The sequence below is a fragment of the Nannospalax galili genome, unplaced genomic scaffold, assembly GCF_000622305.1.
Source record: "Nannospalax galili isolate Female #2095 unplaced genomic scaffold, S.galili_v1.0 scaffold210, whole genome shotgun sequence".
NCBI lineage: Eukaryota > Metazoa > Chordata > Mammalia > Rodentia > Spalacidae > Nannospalax > Nannospalax galili.
This window is the reverse complement of record NW_008329365.1, coordinates 2,353,416-2,375,809: the sequence shown is the minus strand read 5'-3', so window position 1 is coordinate 2,375,809 and position 22,394 is coordinate 2,353,416. Positions and strand designations below refer to the sequence as shown.

Here is a 22,394-nt window from a genome sequence, read left to right as displayed (position 1 = left end):
TATAAGACAAATACACATTGATTTAAGAAGGAATGTAAGAGCCAGAATGAGGTATTCTCCACCTACTGGCTACCTTTAAGTAACCCTCTTCAGGCATCACCAAGAAGCCACACTGGAAGGGAGCCAAGGCTTCTCTCAAAATGGTCTCATTAGTTAGCAGACCCTTCGCAGTCACAAAAATCTGGTGGTTTATGCAAACATCAAGAATATAGGCAGTTAAACCTCACCTTTTAGAGCTGGGTGTGGTGATACATACCTATAATCCCAGCACTCAGGAGGCTGACGGAGGAAGATTGCCTGATCTAGGCTTATATTGAATACTAGACCAGTAAGAGCTACAGAGGGAATCCTGCCTCAAAAAAACCAAACCAGGGGCTGGAGACATGGCTCAGTACTGGCTGCTCTTGAAGAGGACCTGGGTTTGATTCCCAGTACCCACATGGCAGCTAACAACTGCCTGTAACTCCAGTTCCAGGGGAATCTGACGCCCTCTTCTGACCCCCGTGGGCATTGCATGACACAGGTCTACTTCCACACATGTAGGCAATACACTCATACACATAAAAAAATGAAAATAAAGCCGAGTATAGTGGTGTACGTTTTTAATCCCAGCACTCAGGAGGCCAGCCTGGTCTACATAGTGAGTTCCAGGTCAGCTGGAGCTACAGGGAGACCCTCTCTCCAAAAGATAAAATAAATAAAAATAATAAATAAGATTAAAAAACAAATAAACCACAGTAAACCAACCAACCAATAAAGAACAACAAAAACATGTTCTATCTGAGCATTGGTGGAGCATGCCTTTGAGGCCAGCCTGGTCTACACAGTGAGTTCCAGGTGAGCTGGGGCTACAGGGGACCCTGTCTTCAAAACAAAACAAAACAAAAACACATGTTCTAGGAGCCTATGCTGATCTCTAAGAAGATTTTTTATCTTCATATTCTCACAAAACACTAAACTTAAATCTGCACCATAATAGGGAATTGAAGCAAGCTTTAGGTTTGAAATCACGTACAAAATAGTTTCACTTCTTACCACCTGGTAACTTTGGAAGAAATTACATATTTATTGGCCTGAGGCTTATTGTGAAAACTAAATGAGGTAAAACTTGAAAATCTGTCTATTTGGTCTCATGTATAATATATTTATACATATAAAATCTTGGGACAGTTGCTTGTAATTAAAATTTTTTTCTTTACTACTTTTATTTTATGTGTATGAGTGTACTGCCTGCATATATGTAAGTGCACCCGTGTCCTGCAATGACCACGTACATCAGAAAAAGGGATCAGATTCCCCTAGAACTGGAGTTATGGATGGTTGTTAGCCACCAGGCCATGTGGGTATCGAACCCAGATCCTCTGCAAGTGCCCTTAAATGCTGACCCATCTTTCCAGACCCTCCCCCCTTTTTTTGTACAGAGTCTCATATAGCCCAGACTGGCTTGGAAGGTCAAAAAACTAAGGTCAGTTTTGAACTCCTGATCCCCTGAATCTTGGGATTATAGGCAGCCACCTCCAAGCATGGCTGCTTGTAATTTTTTGAAGCAAATGGTATACAATACATTGCAAAGTTCAGAGAACCCTGGGCAGGTGTTGGATTGCTAGGAGTGTATTCATGACCTACTCAAACAAGGAATTTCCTTTTTTGTATTATTTCTATCTTCTTGGCCTTTTGGTAGTTCCATAGTGACTTGTCAGTAACTCTGAAGGTCCCCAGAAAGTGTTTAGATTGTAGGGTCACTCACTTCCCTTTCAAGACGCATGTCCCTAATTATGTGAATAAGTATAACCTATTTCTTAATTTTTCCTCTCATTTTCATCTCTCTCTCTCTCTTTTTTTTTTTTTTTTTTTTGTTTTTTTTTTAAACAAAATCTTGTCATTTTTTTGTATGGTCGCTTGCCGCTAAGCTCTCAGCTTTCAGAATTTAGAAAAGAGCTTTGCACCTGTACAGATGAGGATTGAAATCGCAGGTCTACAGAACACCTTTCTTTTTCCATCCATGAAACAGGGATAAAAATACCTATTTTGCGGGGCGTGGTGGGTTCACGTCTGTAATCCCCGCCTTTGGGAGGTTGAGACAGTAGGACCGCCCGTGAGTTTGAGGTCATCCGTGAGACCCCATCTCCCAAACCAGAAAAAAACAAAATCCCAGCCTATTTTGTTAAGTAGCTCTAATGTATCAGGATTTCTGTTTAATGACCGGTCCTTAAAGGTGACGCGTCATCCCGCTAGGAAAGGGTTTACCAGGCACTTTTAGCCTCGAGGGGGTCGGGCCCTTTAAGACGGTCTCGCCTCTAGATTCCTAGCTCCGCCTCTGGACTGGGAGCGTGGCCTCCTAACCCGGAACTGACGGTCGCGTGTCGTCAAGCGCGGCCAATCGGCGTCCCGGAAGGAGAGAGCCGCGGCGGCAGAGCCTGTGAATGGCAGCGGCGCCGCCCGCTGGCCGCAGACTTAGCCCCGCTGGTGTCTCCCGCCTCCTGTAGGGAAAGCGAGTCGCGAGCATCCACGCCGCGCCTCCCCGCTTGTCTGTGCCGGGAGGCCTCCCCCCGGGCCCACGCGTGGCCCCCACCTCTCGGTCCCCGAGCCTGAGCGCCGGCCATGGGCAGCGAGCAGAGCGCGGAGGCCGAGAGCCGCCCCAGCGATCTGAACGCCTCAGGTCGGTGCCTTACCTCCCGCCGGCGCCTGGGGGGTCCGGGACGGCGGCCCGCGTGGACAGCCCACACCGAGCTTTAAAGCAGAGAACGCGGTGGCCACCTGCCCCAGCCCTGGTCCCTAAGCTGCGTGGGCGCACACGCCGGTGATGTGTCTCCAAACAGCCTGTCTCCCAGCTGCACGTTGATCGTTCAAAGACCACCTCCATCCTGTTGGGCTCTAGGATCCCACTGAGGTGCTGAGATGTAGCTCACACCGAATGGACCACACTAGGACCTCAAAAACAGGCTTTCTGGGCGGGGGGAGGGGGAACCAAAACCCAGGATTTCGAGGTTCCTTTTCAGAAAAGACAGTGATGGCTTCACTGTCACTTTCAGTGCGTGCGAATGTTGCCGCAAACTGCTGGTTCCTCTCAAGGTGTCAGGCCCCCTTTTCTAATATAGAGGTTGGCCAGATGGCAGGCTGCGGTGTATCTTCTGTTCTCCATACTTTTTTGTTGTTGTTGTTGTTGTTGTTGTTGTTTCTCAAAGCGCTTGAGGTGGGATTGGGGTGGGTTATTGTGCTAGGGCTGTAATGAGCTTTCAATAAAACAGCGGTGATGGATGGAGATCCATTTGCTCTCCTTTTGCTACCCACTTGCAGAAAAGCTGTGGTTGCTAGTCCTAATTAGCTGAAATCTCCAGCCAGAAAGAACCACCCGGTCTTAAAACTGGCTGTCTACTTGGTAGCATTTGCTGTTCAGAAATGTGGACGCTAACGTGTTAACTTGAAAGGATGTTCAAGACCTGCAAACTGGGGTCTAGCATGGACCAGCTTTGCTGTGTTCGGTTCCTTTGGAAGGCCCAGAGTGTTGTATCTGTTTATAACAAACAGTAATGATGGTGATCTCTTGCTTTCTTGCCCCATGTCAGTACAGAAGCATCTTTTAGGGGAAGGGGTGTGGCATGGCTGCTTATCCAGGAGCCAACAGCATAGGCTGATTTCTGATATTAGAATTTTCCTGTTCCCCTAGGCCAAGTGCGGTACATACGTTTATAGGTAGTATTTATAGTATCCTCATTTTGTGTCTAAAGTAATAGAGGCTGACTAGAATACTTTGAGTCCCTTTTCTTTTGGAGTTTAGGGGAAGGCAGAATCATTTAATTTGTAACAGGAAAGACTTTTTGGATTTGCTTTTGTAAAATGTTAGATAAATTATCAAGTCAGGATAAGAAACTTTTCCTGAAGAGCAATAAAAACGGCAGAGAATTTTTTTCTTTTCTGAAAAGGCTAATGTCAGGGCCTCGGGAGCAGCTAGTTTGCAGAAGGCAAGAGCAGTTCTGTGGCAGCTTCAGATGGGCCTGAGATTCATTCTTGCCTGAACCAGGAAAGTATTGGGGTAGGAGGATGTCTTTAAGGTTTGAACTTTTTCCCTCCCAAGGAACCTGAAATTGACACACCTCGGAAACAGTCTCCCAAATTTCTGAATTTTGCCTCAGCCTAGAAGGGACCTATTGATTCTTTCTGCCCTTCTTGGACTAATGCAGCAACTTCCTGGAGCCTTAGGACTAAGCTCATGATTTGGGAGTTGAAACCAGAGGTTTTGGTCATGACTGGGATCTATTAAATGCATCTGGCTCACTTTGGTAGGTTAGACAGCTTTGCAATCTGTGCCACAGAAAGGATCCTCATGCACCGATGACTCATAGACCTTCAGTGCCTTTCCTAACTGTTTCTAGCACTCTTGACCTTGGGCAAGTCACAGTCAATTTTGTTCCCTCATTTATAAAATAGGGACATATATTTGGTGATCAGAGGAATCAAAAGAGACATTTAAAAAATCTGCTTATGCTTTTGTGTGTTGAATAATAAAATGCTTCATTGTAAAAGAAGTTCATGTTATATGTTTTTATACTGTTTGACCTTTTTTTCCTTCCTTCCTTCCTTCCTTCTTCCTTCCTTTCTTTCTTTCTTTCTTTCTTTCTTTTTCCTTTCCCTTCCATTCCTCCCATCCCTCCCTCCTTCTCTGCATTCTTTCCTCCCTCTCTCCTTCTCTCCCCCCTCCTTCTTTCTTCTTTTCTTACTCCCCATTGAAGCCAGTAGTGTCAGATCCCCCTGAAGCTGAAATTAGAGGTGGTTGTAAGCTTCTGAATGTAGGTGCTGGGAACCAAATCAGGTCTTCTGCAAGAGCAGCATATGCTCTTAACCACAGAGCCATCTCTTGTCTTGCTTTTTTGATCTTTTTGAGACAAGGTCTTGCTGTAGTCCCAGATGTAATTCACTGTAGAGACCAGGCTGTCCTCAGTCTCACAGATATCCACCTGCCTCTGCCTCCTGATTACTGGAAATAAACGCATGTGCCACCACACCCAGCTGACTTTTTTTTTTTTATACCATAGAAATACAAATCCTGGGCTTGGACTCAGTGATAGAGCTGTTATGTGAGAGGCCTTAGGTTCGATCTCTAGCAACACACACACACACACACACACACACACACACACACAAAAAAGGAAGGAAACCAAAAGTCTCTCATAATTTAACTCTGCCCCCACTACAAAAATCACATTTTGTTATGTGAAAGTATTCTTTTTCTTTTCCTTTAAAGCAGAGTCTCGCATAGCCTAGGCTGGCCTATGTTTCCAAGGCTGTACTTGAATTTCTGATTCTCCTGCCTCTACCTCCTGATTATGGGGATCATAGGTGTGGACCTCCACATCTAGTTTATGTGATGCTGGGAATCGTACTACCAACTGAGTACATATCCAGTGTAAAAGTGGACAAAAAAGGTTTTGGATTGTTTTGGTTTTTTTGAGACAAGGTCTCCCTGTAACCCCAACTACCTGGAACTCGCTCTGTATACCAGGCTGGACTTGATCTCACAGAGATCCTCCTGCCTCTGCCTCCCACGTGCTGGGATTAAAGGTATGTACCACCATGCCCCGGCTCTGAAAAAAAGTTTTAAAAAGAAACTTTATTCCACTTCAACATTTCAAGGCAGACAAGTACCAAGTAATACTCTGGGAAGAAGTAATTTATCATTTCTAATAAGGCTTTAAGAGAAGCACATATGTTAAGACCATAAACTCCCATTTACTATAAAAATATTCTTTTTACTGACTGTGCTGAAAACCACTTTGGTGAGGCAGGGCTGGCTGTCTAATATGCAGTTCCTGAGCCATGGAACTCTATTTTCAGTGACTCCTTCTCCAGCCAAACATCGTGCCAAGATGGATGATATAGTGGTTGTAGCCCAGGGCTCTCAGGCCTCCCGGAATGTCAGCAGTGATCCTGATGTCATCAAGTTGCAAGAGATCCCAACCTTCCAGCCCCTTTTAAAAGGTAAGGGTTGTACTTCTTATTAGCTGAACTTGCTACAGAAGTTTATGTGCCCCCCCATCTTCCCCACGGCTCTGTGCCTTCTCTCTTGGCTCTTTTAGGTCTTTCCTTAAATGGCATCTTCTCCGTGAAGCCACCTTTGACTGCTCTGTTTAAAACTGGAGCCTCTTTCCCTGCCTGCTTTTTTTTCTTTTCTGGTGCAATTAATCACCACCAACCTACTGTCAATTAAAATTTTTTATTTATTTATTTACTTATTTATTGTCTGTATGTGTATAGGCATGGTGTGCATGTAGAGGTCAAAGGACAACTTTTGGAAGTTAGTGCTCTCCTTCCATCGTGTGGGTTCTGGGGATTGAACTCGGGTCATCAGGCTTGGCAGCAAGCCTGATAGAACCTGATATAAAATAAGGACTTTGTAAATGAATGACTGAATTAATGATACTGGAGGTGGCTTTTCCCTGTCATATTCCCATGGAAATATTTCATTATTATTTGTGATCTGGACTACAGGTTGATGAGTTCAGACTCATAGAAAACTTCTATCACTACTAATACACTTGTAATTAGACCTGACAACTGTTTTGCATGAGAGAACAGTATGTTTATGAGAGGAGAGATTACCCACCTGATTAGCATATTTTGAGGTAGTTATATGAAGACCATAACTTTAGTTTTGTATCTCCATTAAGTAGTAGTTGATTTTCCTTATCTTTCGTGTGTGTGTGTGTGTGTGTTGGTGTGTGTATGTGTGGAGGTCATAGGTCAACCATGGTATGTCTCAGGAGCTATCCACCTTGGTTTTTGGGACTGGGACCTGGGGATTACCAATTAGGTGAGACCAAATGGCCAGCAAGCACCAGGCGTCCATACCCAGCACTGGGGTTACAAATGTGTGAGACCAGATGGCCAGCAAGCACCAGGCACCACATACCCAGCACTGGGGTTACAAATGTGTGTTACCATTTCTGTCTTTTTATGTAGTTTCTGGGGATCAAACTCAAACTTTCATGCTCACATTACAAGCAATTGACTGAGCTATCTTCCCAGTCCTAGAGCTGATTTTCTACTAACTGAATGGTGCTTCTGCTCTTTGAGTTCCTCAGATTCCCCATTCCCTTCCAAAACATAGAAACCCTAAGCGATAATAAGCACAAGGCCATAGTTTTCTTAACCTGTGTCTTGCTTCATTTTTGGTTAATAATACTCAGTACCACAGACTGGGAAATGTGTAAAGAAAAGAGATGAAGTTACCTTGCACTTCTGGATGTTGAAGATCATGACACTGGCATCTACTTGGCATCTGGTGAGAGCCTTCCTGCTGGGTCATGACATGATGGGAGATTCTGAATCAAGAGACAGCGCAAGCTTACTAACTTGCTAACTTGATCTCTCCTCCTCCAGTAGAGCCATTCATGCAATCATGGGCCCCACCCTTATGATCTCATCCAATCCTAATTACCTCCCACTGGCCCCATTTTTAAATACCATTAGTCTATGATTTGGGTGAGGCAGAGGAGAATTAAGTTTCCACATGAGCTTTAAAGGTGACAAACACCCAGACCAGAGCAAGCTGGTATAATATAAAGCATTTTATATAGCTATTTGTATTTAAATATGTTCCAGCCCCACATGTATACATGTACCATCCCTGTAATTCTTACATCATTACATTTGTTTCAAAGGTTTGTGCAAGGTCAGGCAGCTGGCAGATAGAGGCTGCACTTGAACCTTCTTACTGACATCAGATCCTATGCTAGTTACGCCAGTCCATGCTGTGCTTAACAGAAGTAGACAAATGGTGCTTCTAAGTGTCCTTGCATCATTTGATTCTTCTCAGCACTTCATCTACTTCACAGATGGGAAAATTCAAGCTTTCGGCCTCTCCTCCATGGACTCTAGTTAGACTTTGACAAACCCTCTATTCTGTAAAAGGACACGTTACATCCTCTTACCTGTAATCTTCTCATTAGTTTTCCTTATTTGAGGAATAATGTGATTCTCCAAGGAAGCTAACATTAATGAAATTTCCACCCCCACATATCCTTGTCCAATTAGATTAAAAGGCTTTTATTTTTAGAAACAGAGCTGGACATTGGTATTCTATACTCCATCCCTCCTGAAGCCTCAGCTTTCTGTCTATATCCACATTTCACCCCTTTTTCTGTTATCTCTATCCTTTCACTCCCCCCTTCAAAGTCTTCTAGTCCTTCATGGGGCTTCTGTGGTCAATTCTTTTTAAAAAAGATTTTATTTATTTTTATGTGTATGAATGTTTTGCCTGTGTGCATGTAAGTGTACCATGTGAGTGTCTGGTGCTTGCAGAGGCCAGAAGAAAGCATCAGATCCCCTGGAACTGGAGTTAGGGATGGGTGTTAGCAGCCGTGTGGGTGCTGGGAACTGAACCCAGGTCCTAGAAGAGCAGAAACTGCTTTTAACTGCTGAGCCGTCTCTCCTCTGGGATCAGTTCTTGTTTTCACTTCAGGGAAATACTAAAAACATAACAGAACTTTGAGATATAATTAATAATTAGGTTTTTTTTAGTCGTTTGAAATAATTTACGTAATAAACTGATTAGTATCTAGAAGAGGGTGTGGTGTTAAGGGAATCTTGCCTGAGATCTAACATCATCTTTTAAACGTGAATAATGAGTGAGAAGCAAGTTAGTGCAGTGTCAGCACCTGGACTTGGTTACCTGGTAACTAGATTGTAGTCAGGACCTGACCACCATCTAACTGCCTTTGTTTTCCTACCTCTTTGTGTGTTGGTTATTAAGAACACAGAGAATAGGGGTGGCAGAGAGGAAAGCTGGTGAGGAGCAGATGGCTTGGTAAGTGGTCATCTGGGTTTGGCTAAGGAAGGTAGAGAGCTCACTTGAAAATGGCGAGGCTCAGGGCTGGAGAGATGGCTCAGCAGACAAGAACACTGGCTGTTCTTACAGAGGACCAGGTTCAAATCCCAGCACCACATGACAGCTAACAACTGTAACTCCAGTTCCAGGGGATCTGACAGCCTCTTCTGTCCTCTGCGGACATTGCATGACATGGGTGCACTTTACTTACGTGCAGGCAATTCACTCATACACATAAAATAAAAGTAATAAAATTAAAAGAAGAAGATGGTGAGGCTCTAGAAATGACAGCGTGTGGCTATGGCCAGACTACAGGCACAAACAAGCCAGAGATTATTTGTAGACTTTCATTTGTGAACAAGTAACCTCCTGGATGGTGATTGGAAAAGATAGGCAGAGGGGAAAATTGAATAAAACCAATATAATCAGTAATAATAATAATAGCTAAACTTCTCCTTAGTACTTCCCCATGATAGCTACTTGTTTTTCTACCTTATAGATTAAAACATTGAGGCTCAGCTTGAATCTGTTGCCTAAAGTCACTTGGCTGAGTGATAGCCTGTCTTCAGATGACATCAGAACTTTTGTCTGTATAGCAGGGCTCATTTTCAGTTCCAGCCCAGCCTGTTGTGTAAATCACCCACCAGTCCATAATCGGAATAGTGAGGTGTGTGGAAGGCTGTTTGGATTTTAGGTGCCACATTTGTTGCAGAGCCTCCTGCTCTGACAGTCTGCCTGGTAATTGAAAGCCTTGATCCCTGCATGCTGGGTTGTTGCAGAGGTCACTCAGCACTGTCGCCCTTACACCCCCATGTCTTTTTTCCCCCTTTGCTTTCTTTCAGGGTGAGGTGATTTCTCAAAGTATTAAAAATGGGCCACACAGTGAAGGCTGTATCCCCTAGGTTTGATTTCAGAAAGCTTTTATTCAAGTTAATGACAGTTGATTCTTTCAAAACAATATATTCAACTATTACACAGAGTTTGCTATTGTTCTGTAATGTCATATGATGTAATGCTAATGCTGGTGGGTGATCTGCAGAGGCAGTGGCTAGGCAAGTTTGGGGCTATTTGTATGTCTGAGGTAATGCCTGCATCTTAATAAGCAAGCAGATTCTTTCTTGTGTCTTAACTCTTTTGCATTAGTATTCCAGGGTATAATTTATGTTTTATAATACAAATTTATGTGTGTCTACTTTTTCAAGTCAAAGGATTTCTATTTGTTCCTATCAACTTCTGAGTTAATTTATTTTCATATGTAAAGCACTTACTAGGAAACGAAAGAAAACTAGAAAGCAGCAATAAATGGGCATGACAGAACACAGAAGCAAATTGTTGTTTTCATGTACATTGCTAAGATTCCAGTGGGTTAAATAAGCTGTATACATTGCTTACTTAAAATTCAACCACTTGCTTTTTTTTTTTTTAAAGTGAATCCCACTCTATATCATTCCATAGGAATGAAATAGTCACAAGAGAAACACAATACTGTTTTTATGTGAAAGTTATGAAAATATCCTATTCTCTTTTGGTGGATGAATATATGCACGCATATGCATGTGACATTGTTTGTAATTGACCTGTCATTTCTGCTAATGGATTTAATATAAGACTTAGTCTTACTGTCTAAGAAAGGATTGTCCTTGTTACCAGCAACGAAGGTCAAGCTCATACAACGTACGTAGATGCTTATGTGACGCTGAGTAGTTTTGTTGGATATTCTGAGAGTGGGTGTTAAGAACAGGAGGCATGCACAATGGATTTTGATTACTAAAGAGATTGGAGCTGGGCCAGGTGATACGTGCCTGTAATCCCAGCACTTGGGAGCAGGAGACAGAAAGTTTGTGGAAAGCCTAGACTATAGCCTAGGCTATAGTCTTACTATTATATAGTAAGACTGTGTTTCATAAAATGTAAAGAAAAAGTGAAAAAAAAAAAAAAGTAACCCAGCTTTGATCTCGGTGGAGTAAAATCTGATGGAACTGCAGTGAGGGCTCAGGTCACTTGGAACACGGGGTCAGTGCTTAGCTGGGGAGGAATGAATGACAAAGCTCAGGAGGAAGTGAGATTTCAAGTGACCAGCTTCCGTGTCCTTTCCTCATCCCAGTTGCTCTCCTGTCATCCAGACACATCAGGGTAAGGTAGAAAGTCTTCCCATTCATCAGACATCTGTGTCTGACAGATGAGGGGCTGACAGAATGGATCGTAATCAGAGTCACAGTCTTCTCTCAATGACTTAAAAGTAACCTGGAAGCGCAGGTTGATCCTAAGCATAGTTTTGTTTCCCCCAAACACTATATGAAAAGATGATAGCTTATTCCTGATGACCGTGTGGATTTATTATGTGTCTAATAGCTGTTTGGTTAAGCTTTTCAGCATGAATATTAACCAACAAAGGGCTAGCCTTACTAGACAGAGGAAAGTATCAGTGAAGGATGTTTAAACTGACAAGGAAGAGGAAGCCAGCTCATGGGAAGAGCGTCACTGTTTTCCTCACACTAACAAGGCCGAGTGCTGCACCCTTCTTTCTCCCATCAAATCTCAGAGAAGGTGGCAGCCGTCTTCTGTCGGACTCCCCTGCCTTTCCTTTGCTTCGGCCCGTCTTTCCTCTAGTCTGTGCTTAGTGCACCTCTTTTCTCTTTCTTTGGCTCTCCCTCCTGGCTCGCATGCTTTTCTCTTTTGTTTAAATCTCTGCTGCCAAACTGACTACATAGCTGCCCTTTCATCCTTTCTGCTTCTGCTATTCTTAAAGTTTCTCTCTCTGTCTCTCTCTGTCTCTGTCTCTGTCTCTCTCTGTCTCTGTCTCTGTCTCTCTCTCTCTCTCTCTCTCTCTCTCGTGTGTATTCACATGCACATGTCACAGAGTGCGTGTGGGTCAGTGGACAACTTGAGTCTGTTTTCTTTGTTCTCTCTTTCCACCCTGTGCGCTCTGGAGATCACTCAGGCCGTTAGGCTTGGAAGCAGGCACCTTTACCTGTGAGCTGTCTCACCCGCCCCATTCTGGAATTCCTGAGGACTGGGTCTCATAGACATTGTTTTATTGATCTTTCCTTCTATGGGGAAGTACTCATGTTCACTCTTCATACCTGACTTTCTTTCCTCAGTCCATAGCAGCCTTTTCTATATTTAACCCAGGTTTTCATCCCATTTCCTAAATCTCCCTTTAGCTTTATCTTCACTCCACTCCCACGGCGTTCGAGTTTTTCTGGCTTCTCATTAGTGTTTGTTCCTTTCTGCACAGCAGTTTTGCCTAGTGCTCTTTTGGAGAATCAAGATTCTAAGGACCTCACATATTTTAAAATGTAGACATCAAGTTGATTCTAAAACAAATGTAAAAAAAGACGACTCTGTTGTCAACTTCAACTCTGTCCTATTTTATCTAGCTATGAACTAGTAGCACAGCCATGTACTGTTTCTTTAAATTCAGCATGCCCCACCCTGTACCTATGTATGTACTTATTTACTTTATTTAACAAACACAGAACAACTCCCTCACCCCACCCCCCACCCCCATCCCGGTGCTGAGGCTAGAACTTAGATCCTTGCACATGCTAGGTAAGCATGCTATTGCTTAACCACACCCTCCAACCTAAGACTTTTTTTCCTTAACTCTGTGTGTGTGTGTGTGTGTTTGTGTGCAAGTGTGCAGGTTTGTGTGCATGTATGTAAGGTGAGTGTGATTAGAGGAGAGCCTTGGGCATCAATCCTCTGGTGCTGTCCACCTTTTTTTTTTTTAATGTGCTATGTTCACTATTTTTAAAAGAATTATTATTTATTTCTATTTTATGTGCAAGAGTGTTTACCTGCATGTATACCTGTGTACCACCTGTGTGCCTGATACCCTTAGAGGTCAGATCCCTTGAAGCTGTAGTAACGGGGCTGTGAGTTACGTGACTTGGGTGCTGGGACCTGGATGTGGGTCCTCTGGAAGAGAAGCACATGCTCTTAACCACTGAGCAATCTCTCCAGCTTTTATTTATTACTTAAAAATCAATTTTTGTCTTTATATTTAAAGTGTACCTCTTGCAGACCCAACCCACTAGTAGGTTGTATGTGTTTCAGGTTGACAGTCTACCTTTTAATTGTGCATAAATTGATCTGGTTGGATTTGAATCTACCATTTCGTTCTTAACTGTGTTGTGTGCTTTGGTTCCTTTATATGTTTTCCCTGCCTTGTTTAGATCAACTGAATATTTTTAGTGTTCCATTTTCGTTTTTTTCCTGTTTTATTTGTTTTGATTTTGCTGAGACAGGATCTTGTTCTATAGTCCAGGCTGGTCTCAAACTTGAGGCAATCCTCATGCTTCTGCCCAAGTGGGATTATAGGCATGTATCACCATGACCGGACTTCATTTTCTTTTAGTCTACAAAATCTTAGTATTCCTTGAAGTGCAAGTCAGCTGGAAAAATTCAGTTTTGTTCTAAAAATACTTATTTTATAATTGCTGTTTTTGAACAGATCCAGTAGAATTTTGAATCTCATTTTTCAACCCATTGTCTTTTGCCACATACAATATCTATTGGTATTTCTTTAAAAATATTTTATTATTTTTATTTTATGTTTATGAGTATTTTGCCTGCATGTATATGTGTACGACATGCGTGCAATGCCCACAGAAGCCAGAAGAAGGGTCGGATTCCCTGGAACTGTGGTTACGGATGGTTGTTAGCTGCCATGTGGGTGCTGGGAATCAAACTTGGGTTCTCTGGAAGAACAGCAAGTGCTCTTAACCACTGAGCCATCCTCCAGCCCCTCTCTTTTTTCAAATTCATTTTTATTCTATGTACTTGCCTACATGTATGTAAGTGCACCATATGGGTGCAGTGTCCTGGAACTGAAGTTACAGATGGTTGTGAGCCATATGGGTGCTGGGAACTGAACATAGGTCTTCTGCAAGAATAGCCAGTGCTCTTAACCATGGAGCCATCTCTCCAGCCCCCCTCCCCTTTTAAATGATAGAGTCTCAGGCTGATTATAAAGCAGAGAATGACCTTGTACTTCTTATCCTCCTGCCTCCACCTCCCAAGTGCTGGGATTATAGGAGAGCACCACCATGCCCAGCTTGAGGTTTCTTATTTGAATTAATTATACTGTCATGGTTGCCAAATACTGATTTTCTTATTTTATCATCCCTTGTACGTTTACAAGTTTCCATTCTGCTATGAAGAAGCGCTTTCTCTTCCACCCATTTATTTGTTCATTTATTTAAGTGTAGAGCAGTGGGCTCTTGGCTTTTTCAGTAAGTTAAGGTCATTATTTTCAGTCTTCAAATGCTCTAAATTTGTTCAGTTTACAGTACCTTCATTTTAGTTCCTTTTTGCATACTCCTGCTTTTCTTTATAAATGGAACAGTATTAGTTCCAGACTTACCTTGTCCTTGCCTGACCCCAGTTTTAGAATCAGGCATTTTTCAAAATACCCCCTGGTTCTTTTAGTGGAAAGTGACATTTAGGAATCGTCCCCACACCATCACAGTGGCTTTAGCTAGGAAATACACACTGTATAGCCATCTGCATACAGATACATTTATATCACTATCTATTTCCATATTTACCTAAATATTAAAAATTATGCAGGGCATGGTGGCATACACCTTAAATCTCAGCACTTGGGAGGCAGAGGGAGGAAGATCTCTGTGAATCTGAGGCAAACCTGGTCTACATAGTGAGTTCTAGGCCAGCTAGGGCTTCAGGAAGACCCTGTCTTACAAAAAAAAAAGAAAAAAAATGAGCTCACATTGTTATGTACCCTGTAGTCTCTGATATATATGTTCATAGTTTTTTTAATTTTTAAAAAATTGTGTGGGCTAGAGAGATGGCGGCTAACAACCATCTGTAACTCCAGTTCCAGGGGATCCAAGGCCCTTTTCTGACCTCCACGGGCATTGCACAATATGGGTGCACTCACATACATGTAGGCGATATATTCATACACATAAATATATGGAACTGGAGTTACAGATGGTTGTTAGCTGCTACTTGGGTGCTGGGAATCAAACCCAGGTCCTCTGCAAGAGCAGCCAGTGCTCTTAACTTCTGAGCCATCTCTCCAGCCCCACCAGGCCCATTTTTTAAAGCTTTTTCTTTTTTTAAATATTAGCTATCATTTCTTCCAATATTTTTCTGCCCCACTCTTTATTTCTTTGAGACTTGGTTTGTCTGTGTTAAATCACCTGATATTTTTTCACAGGCTGTTATTGACTCCTCTCCCCTTCCTTCCACTCTCTCCACTTTGTGTGTGTGTGTGTGTGTGTGTATGAGAGAGACAGACAGACAGAGACAGAGAAACAGAGAGTGAGTCTTAGTCTTGCTATATAGTACAGGCTGGTCTATAACTCATTATGTAGGGCACGCTGGCTTTGACTTAGGGACCCTCCTGCCTCAGCCTCCCAGATCCCAGGATTATAGGCCTGTTCATAACACCCACTATTTTGTTTCTTTTTGCAGTGCTGTGGAGTCAAATACCAGGACGTTGTACTGGGCAAGCAAGCATTCTATCACTGACTTATATCCCCAGCCCTGGCACAACTGTCAGTTTTAAATTTTAGTCTTTTCCCTTTTTATCTTTATTTTGGATTTTTATCGCTATGTTTCCAAAGTCAGTAGCCTCTTTTCTCTGTTGTGTCTATTCTGTTCTAAACCCAGCCACAGCGTTTTTAATACAGGTAACCTTTTCTGCTTTCCATCCCCTCGCTGAAATGCCTTCCATTTGTCTATCATTCTGCTCTTCTCTGTGTTTTGAAAATCTGGAGTGTCTTTATAGTGATTTTTTTTCACTTTTTTCTGGTTGTATTTATTGATCAGACCTTCTCTTGGTTACGAGGCTTATGTCATTTGCATGGCTGGAAATTTCTTATTGTAGGCTAAACATAGCATATTTTATGGTTTGAAGGTGCTGTGCTCCTCCAAAGCACTATGCTCTGGTATACGTGTTCCAACTTAACTCATAAACAATATGGCCCTGTCTCAGCTTCCCCATAAATTTGTATGCTGGTATTAGTCAGCTCTGTTAGGGCCCATGCAAAACAGCCTTTCTTATTATTGTTTAAGTTTATGAGACAAGTTCTTATGTAGCTAAGGCTAGCCTCCACCTGGCTCCCCAGACAAGGATGACCTTGAACTCCTGATCCTCTCAGGTGCTGGGATTATAGACTTATGCCACCTCACCAGGTACAGAGTAGCCTTGGGTCGATTTTCTCCTCACTACCACAGTGACGGATACCTGAGTACTCTACCTGTGGCCCTGTGTTCTATGACCCTCTCTCTATTGTGGCTAGTAGGAACATGATCTGTTCTTGGCTCTGTGTGAGTTACTTTGCTACTTTCTTGTGGTTGTTTCTCTAATCTCATAGATTTTTACCCCATAAATTTGAAGACTGGTATTAGTCAGAGCTCAACGGTGCCCTCTTATGGAGGTCTTGGTTCTCCCATGTTCTGCTGTGTCACCTCCTGATACAATGTGTTTCCCAAGACTGTGTTCTCTGGTCCAGCTTGGTAGGGCAGCTGGGCTTTCTCAGAAAGCCCTCTTGCTATGGACTGAATGTCTCCATTACTCCAAAACTGGAGGTTGAAATCGGAATCCCTAGTATGATGGAACTAGGAGATGGGGCCTCGGGCCTCCAGGTGATTTGATTATAAGGGCAGTGTCTTTAGGAGTGGCATTTGTGTCTTTACAAGACGAGATGGGAAAGAAGAGCATGCTTCTCTGCCATGTGATGACCATTTGTAAGCCAGATACCAGCTCTACCAGCACTCAGGCAATGGACATCCCAGGCTTCAGAACTAGGAGAAAGTTGTTTAAGTCACCCATCCATGGTATTCTCATTAGAGCTACCCTAAGTCACCTCCCTGGTCCGCAGCCTGGAAACTGCCTTGAGGCAATAAGCTAGGAAAATTGCAGGCTTTGTTTCCTTCTCTTGGGGGACCAAGAGGTGCTGCCTGTTAAATAGCATCTGAAGAGCTGCTAATATATTTTATCTGGTCTTCTAGTTGTTTATGACTGGAAGGCATAACAGCAGTTAATTCTTGGTAGGTAGAAGCAGAAATTAGAAGATTGCTTAATCCATGTTTTTCTCTTTAATAAATCTTTCATTTACAGCCTGATGCCTGTAGCCTTTAATTTGTTTCTGCAGTATACTAAGTGCCTGGTATTGTTCAGTGCAGACACACAGAATGTGACAGTCGCTAACCTTCTGGAGCTTCGGAAGCTCTGTGAGGAATTTAGAGGGCTAAATAACTCACAGTAAAACAGTATAAGTAATACTGCCAGTATACTGAAAAGAGTAGGCATGCATGGAGGGGAGGGTGTTAATTTAGCCTGGAAATTTGGGCTACTCTTCACAGAGAAAGAGGAGTTGACTTGCTTTTTAAAAAAAATTAATTTATTTTATGTGTATGAGTGTTTTGTCTGCAATGTAAGTGTACCCTGTGTTGTGCAATGCCTGCAGAGGTCAGAAGTGGTTGTCTAATTCCCCTGGAACTGGAGTTACAGATGGTGGTTAACCACCATGTGGGGGCTGGGAATCAATCCCAGGTCCTCTGCAAGAGAAGCCAGTGCTCTTAACCACTGAGCCATCTCCAGTTCCTTGACTTGCTGTCTTAAGAGGTGTTTTGTTGTTTGTTGTTTCTCAGCTGCTGGGCCGTGGATTGAACCTCGAACCTCCTGCGTGGTAGGCAAACACATCAGCCATCTTTCCACTCTAACAGTAAATTTTGGTTTTAATTTCAAATTGCATGTTTGCTCAGCTCAGGTGTGGTGCTCACTCCTGTGATCCCAGCACTTGGAGGCAGAGGTAGAAGGATTGCTGCAAGTTGGAGGACAACTTGTGAGAGACAGTTCTTTCCTTCCACCACGTGTGTCCTGGGGATCAAACTCAGGGCTGCAGGCTTGGAGGCAGGCGCCTTAATCCGCTCAACAGCCCAGCGGTGCTATTTTTGACCCTTCTGCCGCTAGATGTCACTAGACTATCGCAATTTGTAGCCAAAACTGCTACAACCTGTGTGGAAGAACTGTGCTCTGCAACATCTGGATTTCCTTTAAAACAGGTCACAGCTCATTTCAAGCGCAAGTTAGTTGGAAAAATATACATGTTCTGTGACACATTAGCAACCTATAATTGCTTCCTTTAGTGTTTATCAAGACAGAAAAGGAAAAAAACTTACTACTCACGGGAAACTTTTTAGTGATCTTTTTGTGTGAAGAAAATGATTTTTAGTTCATCCCTGTATTCACAAAAGAAATAATTACATTTACTGGAACAAACCAAATATCTATCAATTGGTGAATGGATAAACGAAATGCCATTTGTCCATGCATTAGAATACTATTCAGCAAGTAAAAAGAAACGTGATGTGTACTGTAACATGGATGAGCTGCAAAAACATGATGCTTTAGGAGAGCCAACCAAAAGCTCAGGAGACCTCAGCAGGGTAGAAGCAAGAAAACAGATGGGAGAAATGTGGAAAGATGGAAGATGGCTCTCTCTAAGTAGAAATCAAGGCGGTGGATAAGAGGGCCTTGTTGAAATGATCCTGTTTGCAGCTAACCCCTGGTCCTACCTGTACTTCTGCCCAAATTGGATCTGTTTCTCTGTAGTGCTTGTGGATGGAACTATGCTACACGTTTTTGTTACTAACTTAGTTCTTTGACAATTTCATACATGTATAAAATGTGTTATGATTACCCCCCCAACTCTCTTGTCTCTTTCCATAACTATAAACCTCCCTTCCCCCATGGTCTCTTTCCTAGACTTGGCTTGATTTAGTTTTGTGACCCATTTAGTTTAACCAGAACCATCTGTGTTAACACTGGATTGGAACTATCCGTTGGAGCCTGATGGAGTCACCAGCAGGTACCCAACTGAAAGCCACCACCCCTCTCTCCCGGAATCTATCTGTGCTGAACTATTTTTTGAGTCTATGACACTCACGGTTGTTTTGTTTTTGTTTTTGTTTCCTTGAGACAGGGTTTTGTGTAGCTCAGGCTGACTATTTTTTGAGTCTATGACACTCACGGTTGTTTTGTTTTTGTTTTTGTTTTCTTGAGACAGGATTTTGTGTAGCTCCTCAAACTCACTATGTAGCCTAGGATAACCTTAAACCCCTAATCCTCCTACCTCTACCTCCAAAATGCTGGGATTACAAGAGTTTGTGACTACATCCAGTTCTATGTGGTGTTGTAGATCAATACCAAGACTTCATGTATGCCAGGCAAGTACTCTGCTAACTGACCCTCTTCCCCAGCCCTAGTACTCAGTTTTTGACCATTATGTAAATGGCATTCTGAGTCTTTGTGGTCATGTGTTTGTGTGAGCATGTTTTCACTTCTTTTGGGTCAGTTCCTCAGAGTGGAATTCATAGGTCTGTTTATCAAAATGCTGAGCTTTTTCAAAGTGGTTATACTATTCTGCACTCTTTGAACAATGTTTAAGTATTCCATTTTTTCTGTCTTACTGAATATAACTATTGGAGTGGATATGTAATGGTGTGCCATTGAGGTTTTCATTTATATTTCTCGAATGATGTTGAGATTAATTTCATTTTAATTAACTACTTATGCATCATTTTAAGTAAATAGTTATTCTAAGTTTTTACCCATTTAAATTTGTTTTAACATATATACATATATATGAATTACTTTATATAGTCTAGCTATACTATTTCTATTATCAGGCATATAATTTACAAATGCTTTTCCCCCAGTTGGTAGCTTCTCTTTATATTTTCAAAATGTTTTTTGAAGCATAGCCATTTTAAAATTGGAGAAATTGAATGCATTGCTCATAGAGATTTCTTCTGAAGGCTTTGTGGCATTAGTTATTTGCGCTGTGTGATCTATTTGGATTATTTTTGTGTATGTGTGTGAGGGTCTGAGTTCATTTGTTTGTGGATGTACAGTTGGTCTATTTATTGAAGTTTGTGCTTTCCCCAATAGTCGTAGTACCTTTAAAAAAGTGACCTTCAGAAAAGTTTATTTAAAAGATAACTGTAGGGCTTATTCCTGGCCTCTTGAGTCTGTTCCTTTGAGCTCCCTGTGCAAATTTCCATTCACATATTGGGCTTTTGATGGAATGTCTAAAAAGTCATCACCAAATTCCAGGGTACCTATACTTTTTTCTTATTGTCTAGAAGTTTTATAATTTTGTTTAATATTTAGGCCTTTGATTTATTTTGAGGTTGTGTATGTGTGCGTGTTGGGGGCAGTAAACCATCTTTACCTACTTTTTAAAGACTACACTCATTAGGTTCAATGTCTTGTGTTAGGTCAGTTGTGTATTTCTATACCTTAATGATTTTCTCTGTAGTTTTATTAATAATTGGGAGTATTGTAGAAGAACCTTAATAAAGTGTTATGTATGCAAAAAAAATAATTGGGAGTGAAGTACTGAATTACTTACCTGTTATTGTTGCATTCTCTGCTGTTTGTTTCTGCCAGTTTTTCCTTTATTTGTTCTGAGGCTATATTTTAGGTGTGTGTATATTTAGGATAATTATTTCTTTCTGATACAACTCTCTTATTATGACCGGGTCTTCCCTGTCTCTAATGAGACTTTTTGTCTTAAAGCTTGTTTGTCTGATATTAATATAACCATTCTGCTCTTTATGATACTCTGATGGACTATTTGTTTTTATGGTGTGGGTATTTAACCCAAGGCCTGGTGTGTGCTAGGGAAGCACTCACTACTCAACTGCACTGCAGTCCATTTTTTCCCAACTCAGTGGCAGGGTCTCATAAAATTGTCAAGGTTGACCTTGAGATCTTCCTGTCTCAGCTTTCTGAGTAGCTGGCATTACAGGTATGTTCTGTCATACCAAGTTCAAGTATCTATCTATCTATCTATCTATCTATCTATCTATCTATCATCATCTATCTATCTGTCATCTATCATCCATCTATCTATCTATCTATCTATACGTAAATGTTTTCAGTTCAGCTGTCATCAGTGTCTTACAATTATCTATCTGTCTGTCTATCACCTATCTATCATTATCTATCTATCTATCTATCAATCATCTATCTTTCATCTATCTATCTATCTATCTATCTATCTATCTATCTATCTATCTATCTATCATCGTCTATCTGTCATCTGTCTATCTCTCTATCAATCATCTATCTACCTATCATCTATCTATCCATTTATCTATTTAATTTTAGACAGGGTCTCCCTGTAGCCCAAGCTAGCCTGGAACTCACAATGTAGAACAGGCTGGCCACAGAGATCCACTTGCCTCTTCCTCCCAAGTACTGGGATTAAAGACGTTTACTATCATGTTCAGATGTGTGTCTTTAAAATTCTTTTTAAAGTAATATGGCCTATTTGGAACTTGAGTGGGACATCTTGGTTCTTTTTGTAGAACAGTTTTATGTTCACCCCTTGTCTTTGAATGTATCTTTTGTATACAATATTTTATTGGATTTTCATGTTTTAGCCAATCTGATACCACTTCTTTCCCCAAGTGATAGACTCAGGACCTCTTGCACACTAGACAACAAGGGCTCTACCACTGAGATAAACCCCCAGCCTACAGTCTTTTGATTGAGAAGAAAAACCATTCACTTTTTTTGTATGTTTGTTTGAGATGAGGATATTGGTATGTTGCCCAGGCTGACCTTGAACTCCTGAGTAGCTGGGATTATAGGTATGCACCACCATGCCTAGCTCTGTTTACTTTTTATATTGTTTGTTTTTGTGAGATGGGGTCTTGCTCTATATAGCTCATGCTGCCCTAGAATTTGAAATCCTCTTGCTCAACTTCCTGAATGCTGGGATTACAGGCCTGTGCTATCATGCCCAGCTTACAATCACTTAAAAAATTGTTTGTTTATTCTTTGAAAGCTTCATACATGTATACCATCGGCTTTTAGTGTAACTGTTTTTCTGGTTGGGTTTTGCCTTTAGCTGATTTTCTTTTTTGTTAGATGTGGCATGGGATTTTATTAGTTATTTTTTTTTACTTTTAAATAAATATTTTTAAAATATTTATGTATTTATTTTTATTTTATGTGTATGTGTGTATTGCCTACATGTAGGTCAGTGCACCCATTCCATGCAGTGCCTGCGGAGAACAGAAGAGACTGTCGGATTCCCTGGAACTGGAGTTACAGACAGTTGTTAGCTGCCATGTGGGTGCTAGGCTTTGAACCCGGATCTTCTGCAAGAACTTAATTTTATTATTTTTATTTTTTTATGTGTATGAGCATGTTGCCTGCATGTATGTGAGTATACCTGTGTTGTACAATGCTGCGGAGGTCAGAAGAGGGCTTTGGATTCCCCTGGAACTGGAGTTAAGGATGGTTCGTATCCGCCATGTGGGTGCTGGGAATGGAACCCAGGTCCTCTGCAAGAGGAGTCAGTGCTCTTAACTGCTGAGCCGTCTCTCCAGCCCCGACTTGTTTATATTTTAAATTCTGATTTCCTGGGGGCTCTTCCTGTGTCTACCTGAGTTAATGGTCAGCCACTTATTAAACAGAGGTTGTTCTCCAGTTCCTGGCTCCAGGTGGGCTTCTGTCATCTGCCAGTGGCTCTGTGCCTGGGTAGGCAAGCACATTCACAGCTGAGGTGATTTCACC

At 41.9% G+C, this 22,394-nt stretch overlaps 1 protein-coding gene across 3 annotated transcripts in view; it reads left to right on the top strand.

Annotated features, from left to right (window-relative positions):
• The first annotated feature begins 2,367 nt into the window (after positions 1-2,367).
• Positions 2,368-22,394, top strand: part of Borcs5 (BLOC-1 related complex subunit 5) — a 93,418-nt gene continuing 73,391 nt past the window's right edge. The window contains exons 1-2 of one of the 3 annotated variants that reach the window (XM_008837572.3): positions 2,370-2,659; positions 5,833-5,976. In XM_008837572.3, the coding sequence (XP_008835794.1) occupies positions 2,602-2,659; positions 5,833-5,976 (202 nt within the window). In that variant the 5' untranslated portion in view covers positions 2,370-2,601. The other 2 variants (XM_008837580.3, XM_029565750.1) reach the window with 2 other exon arrangements.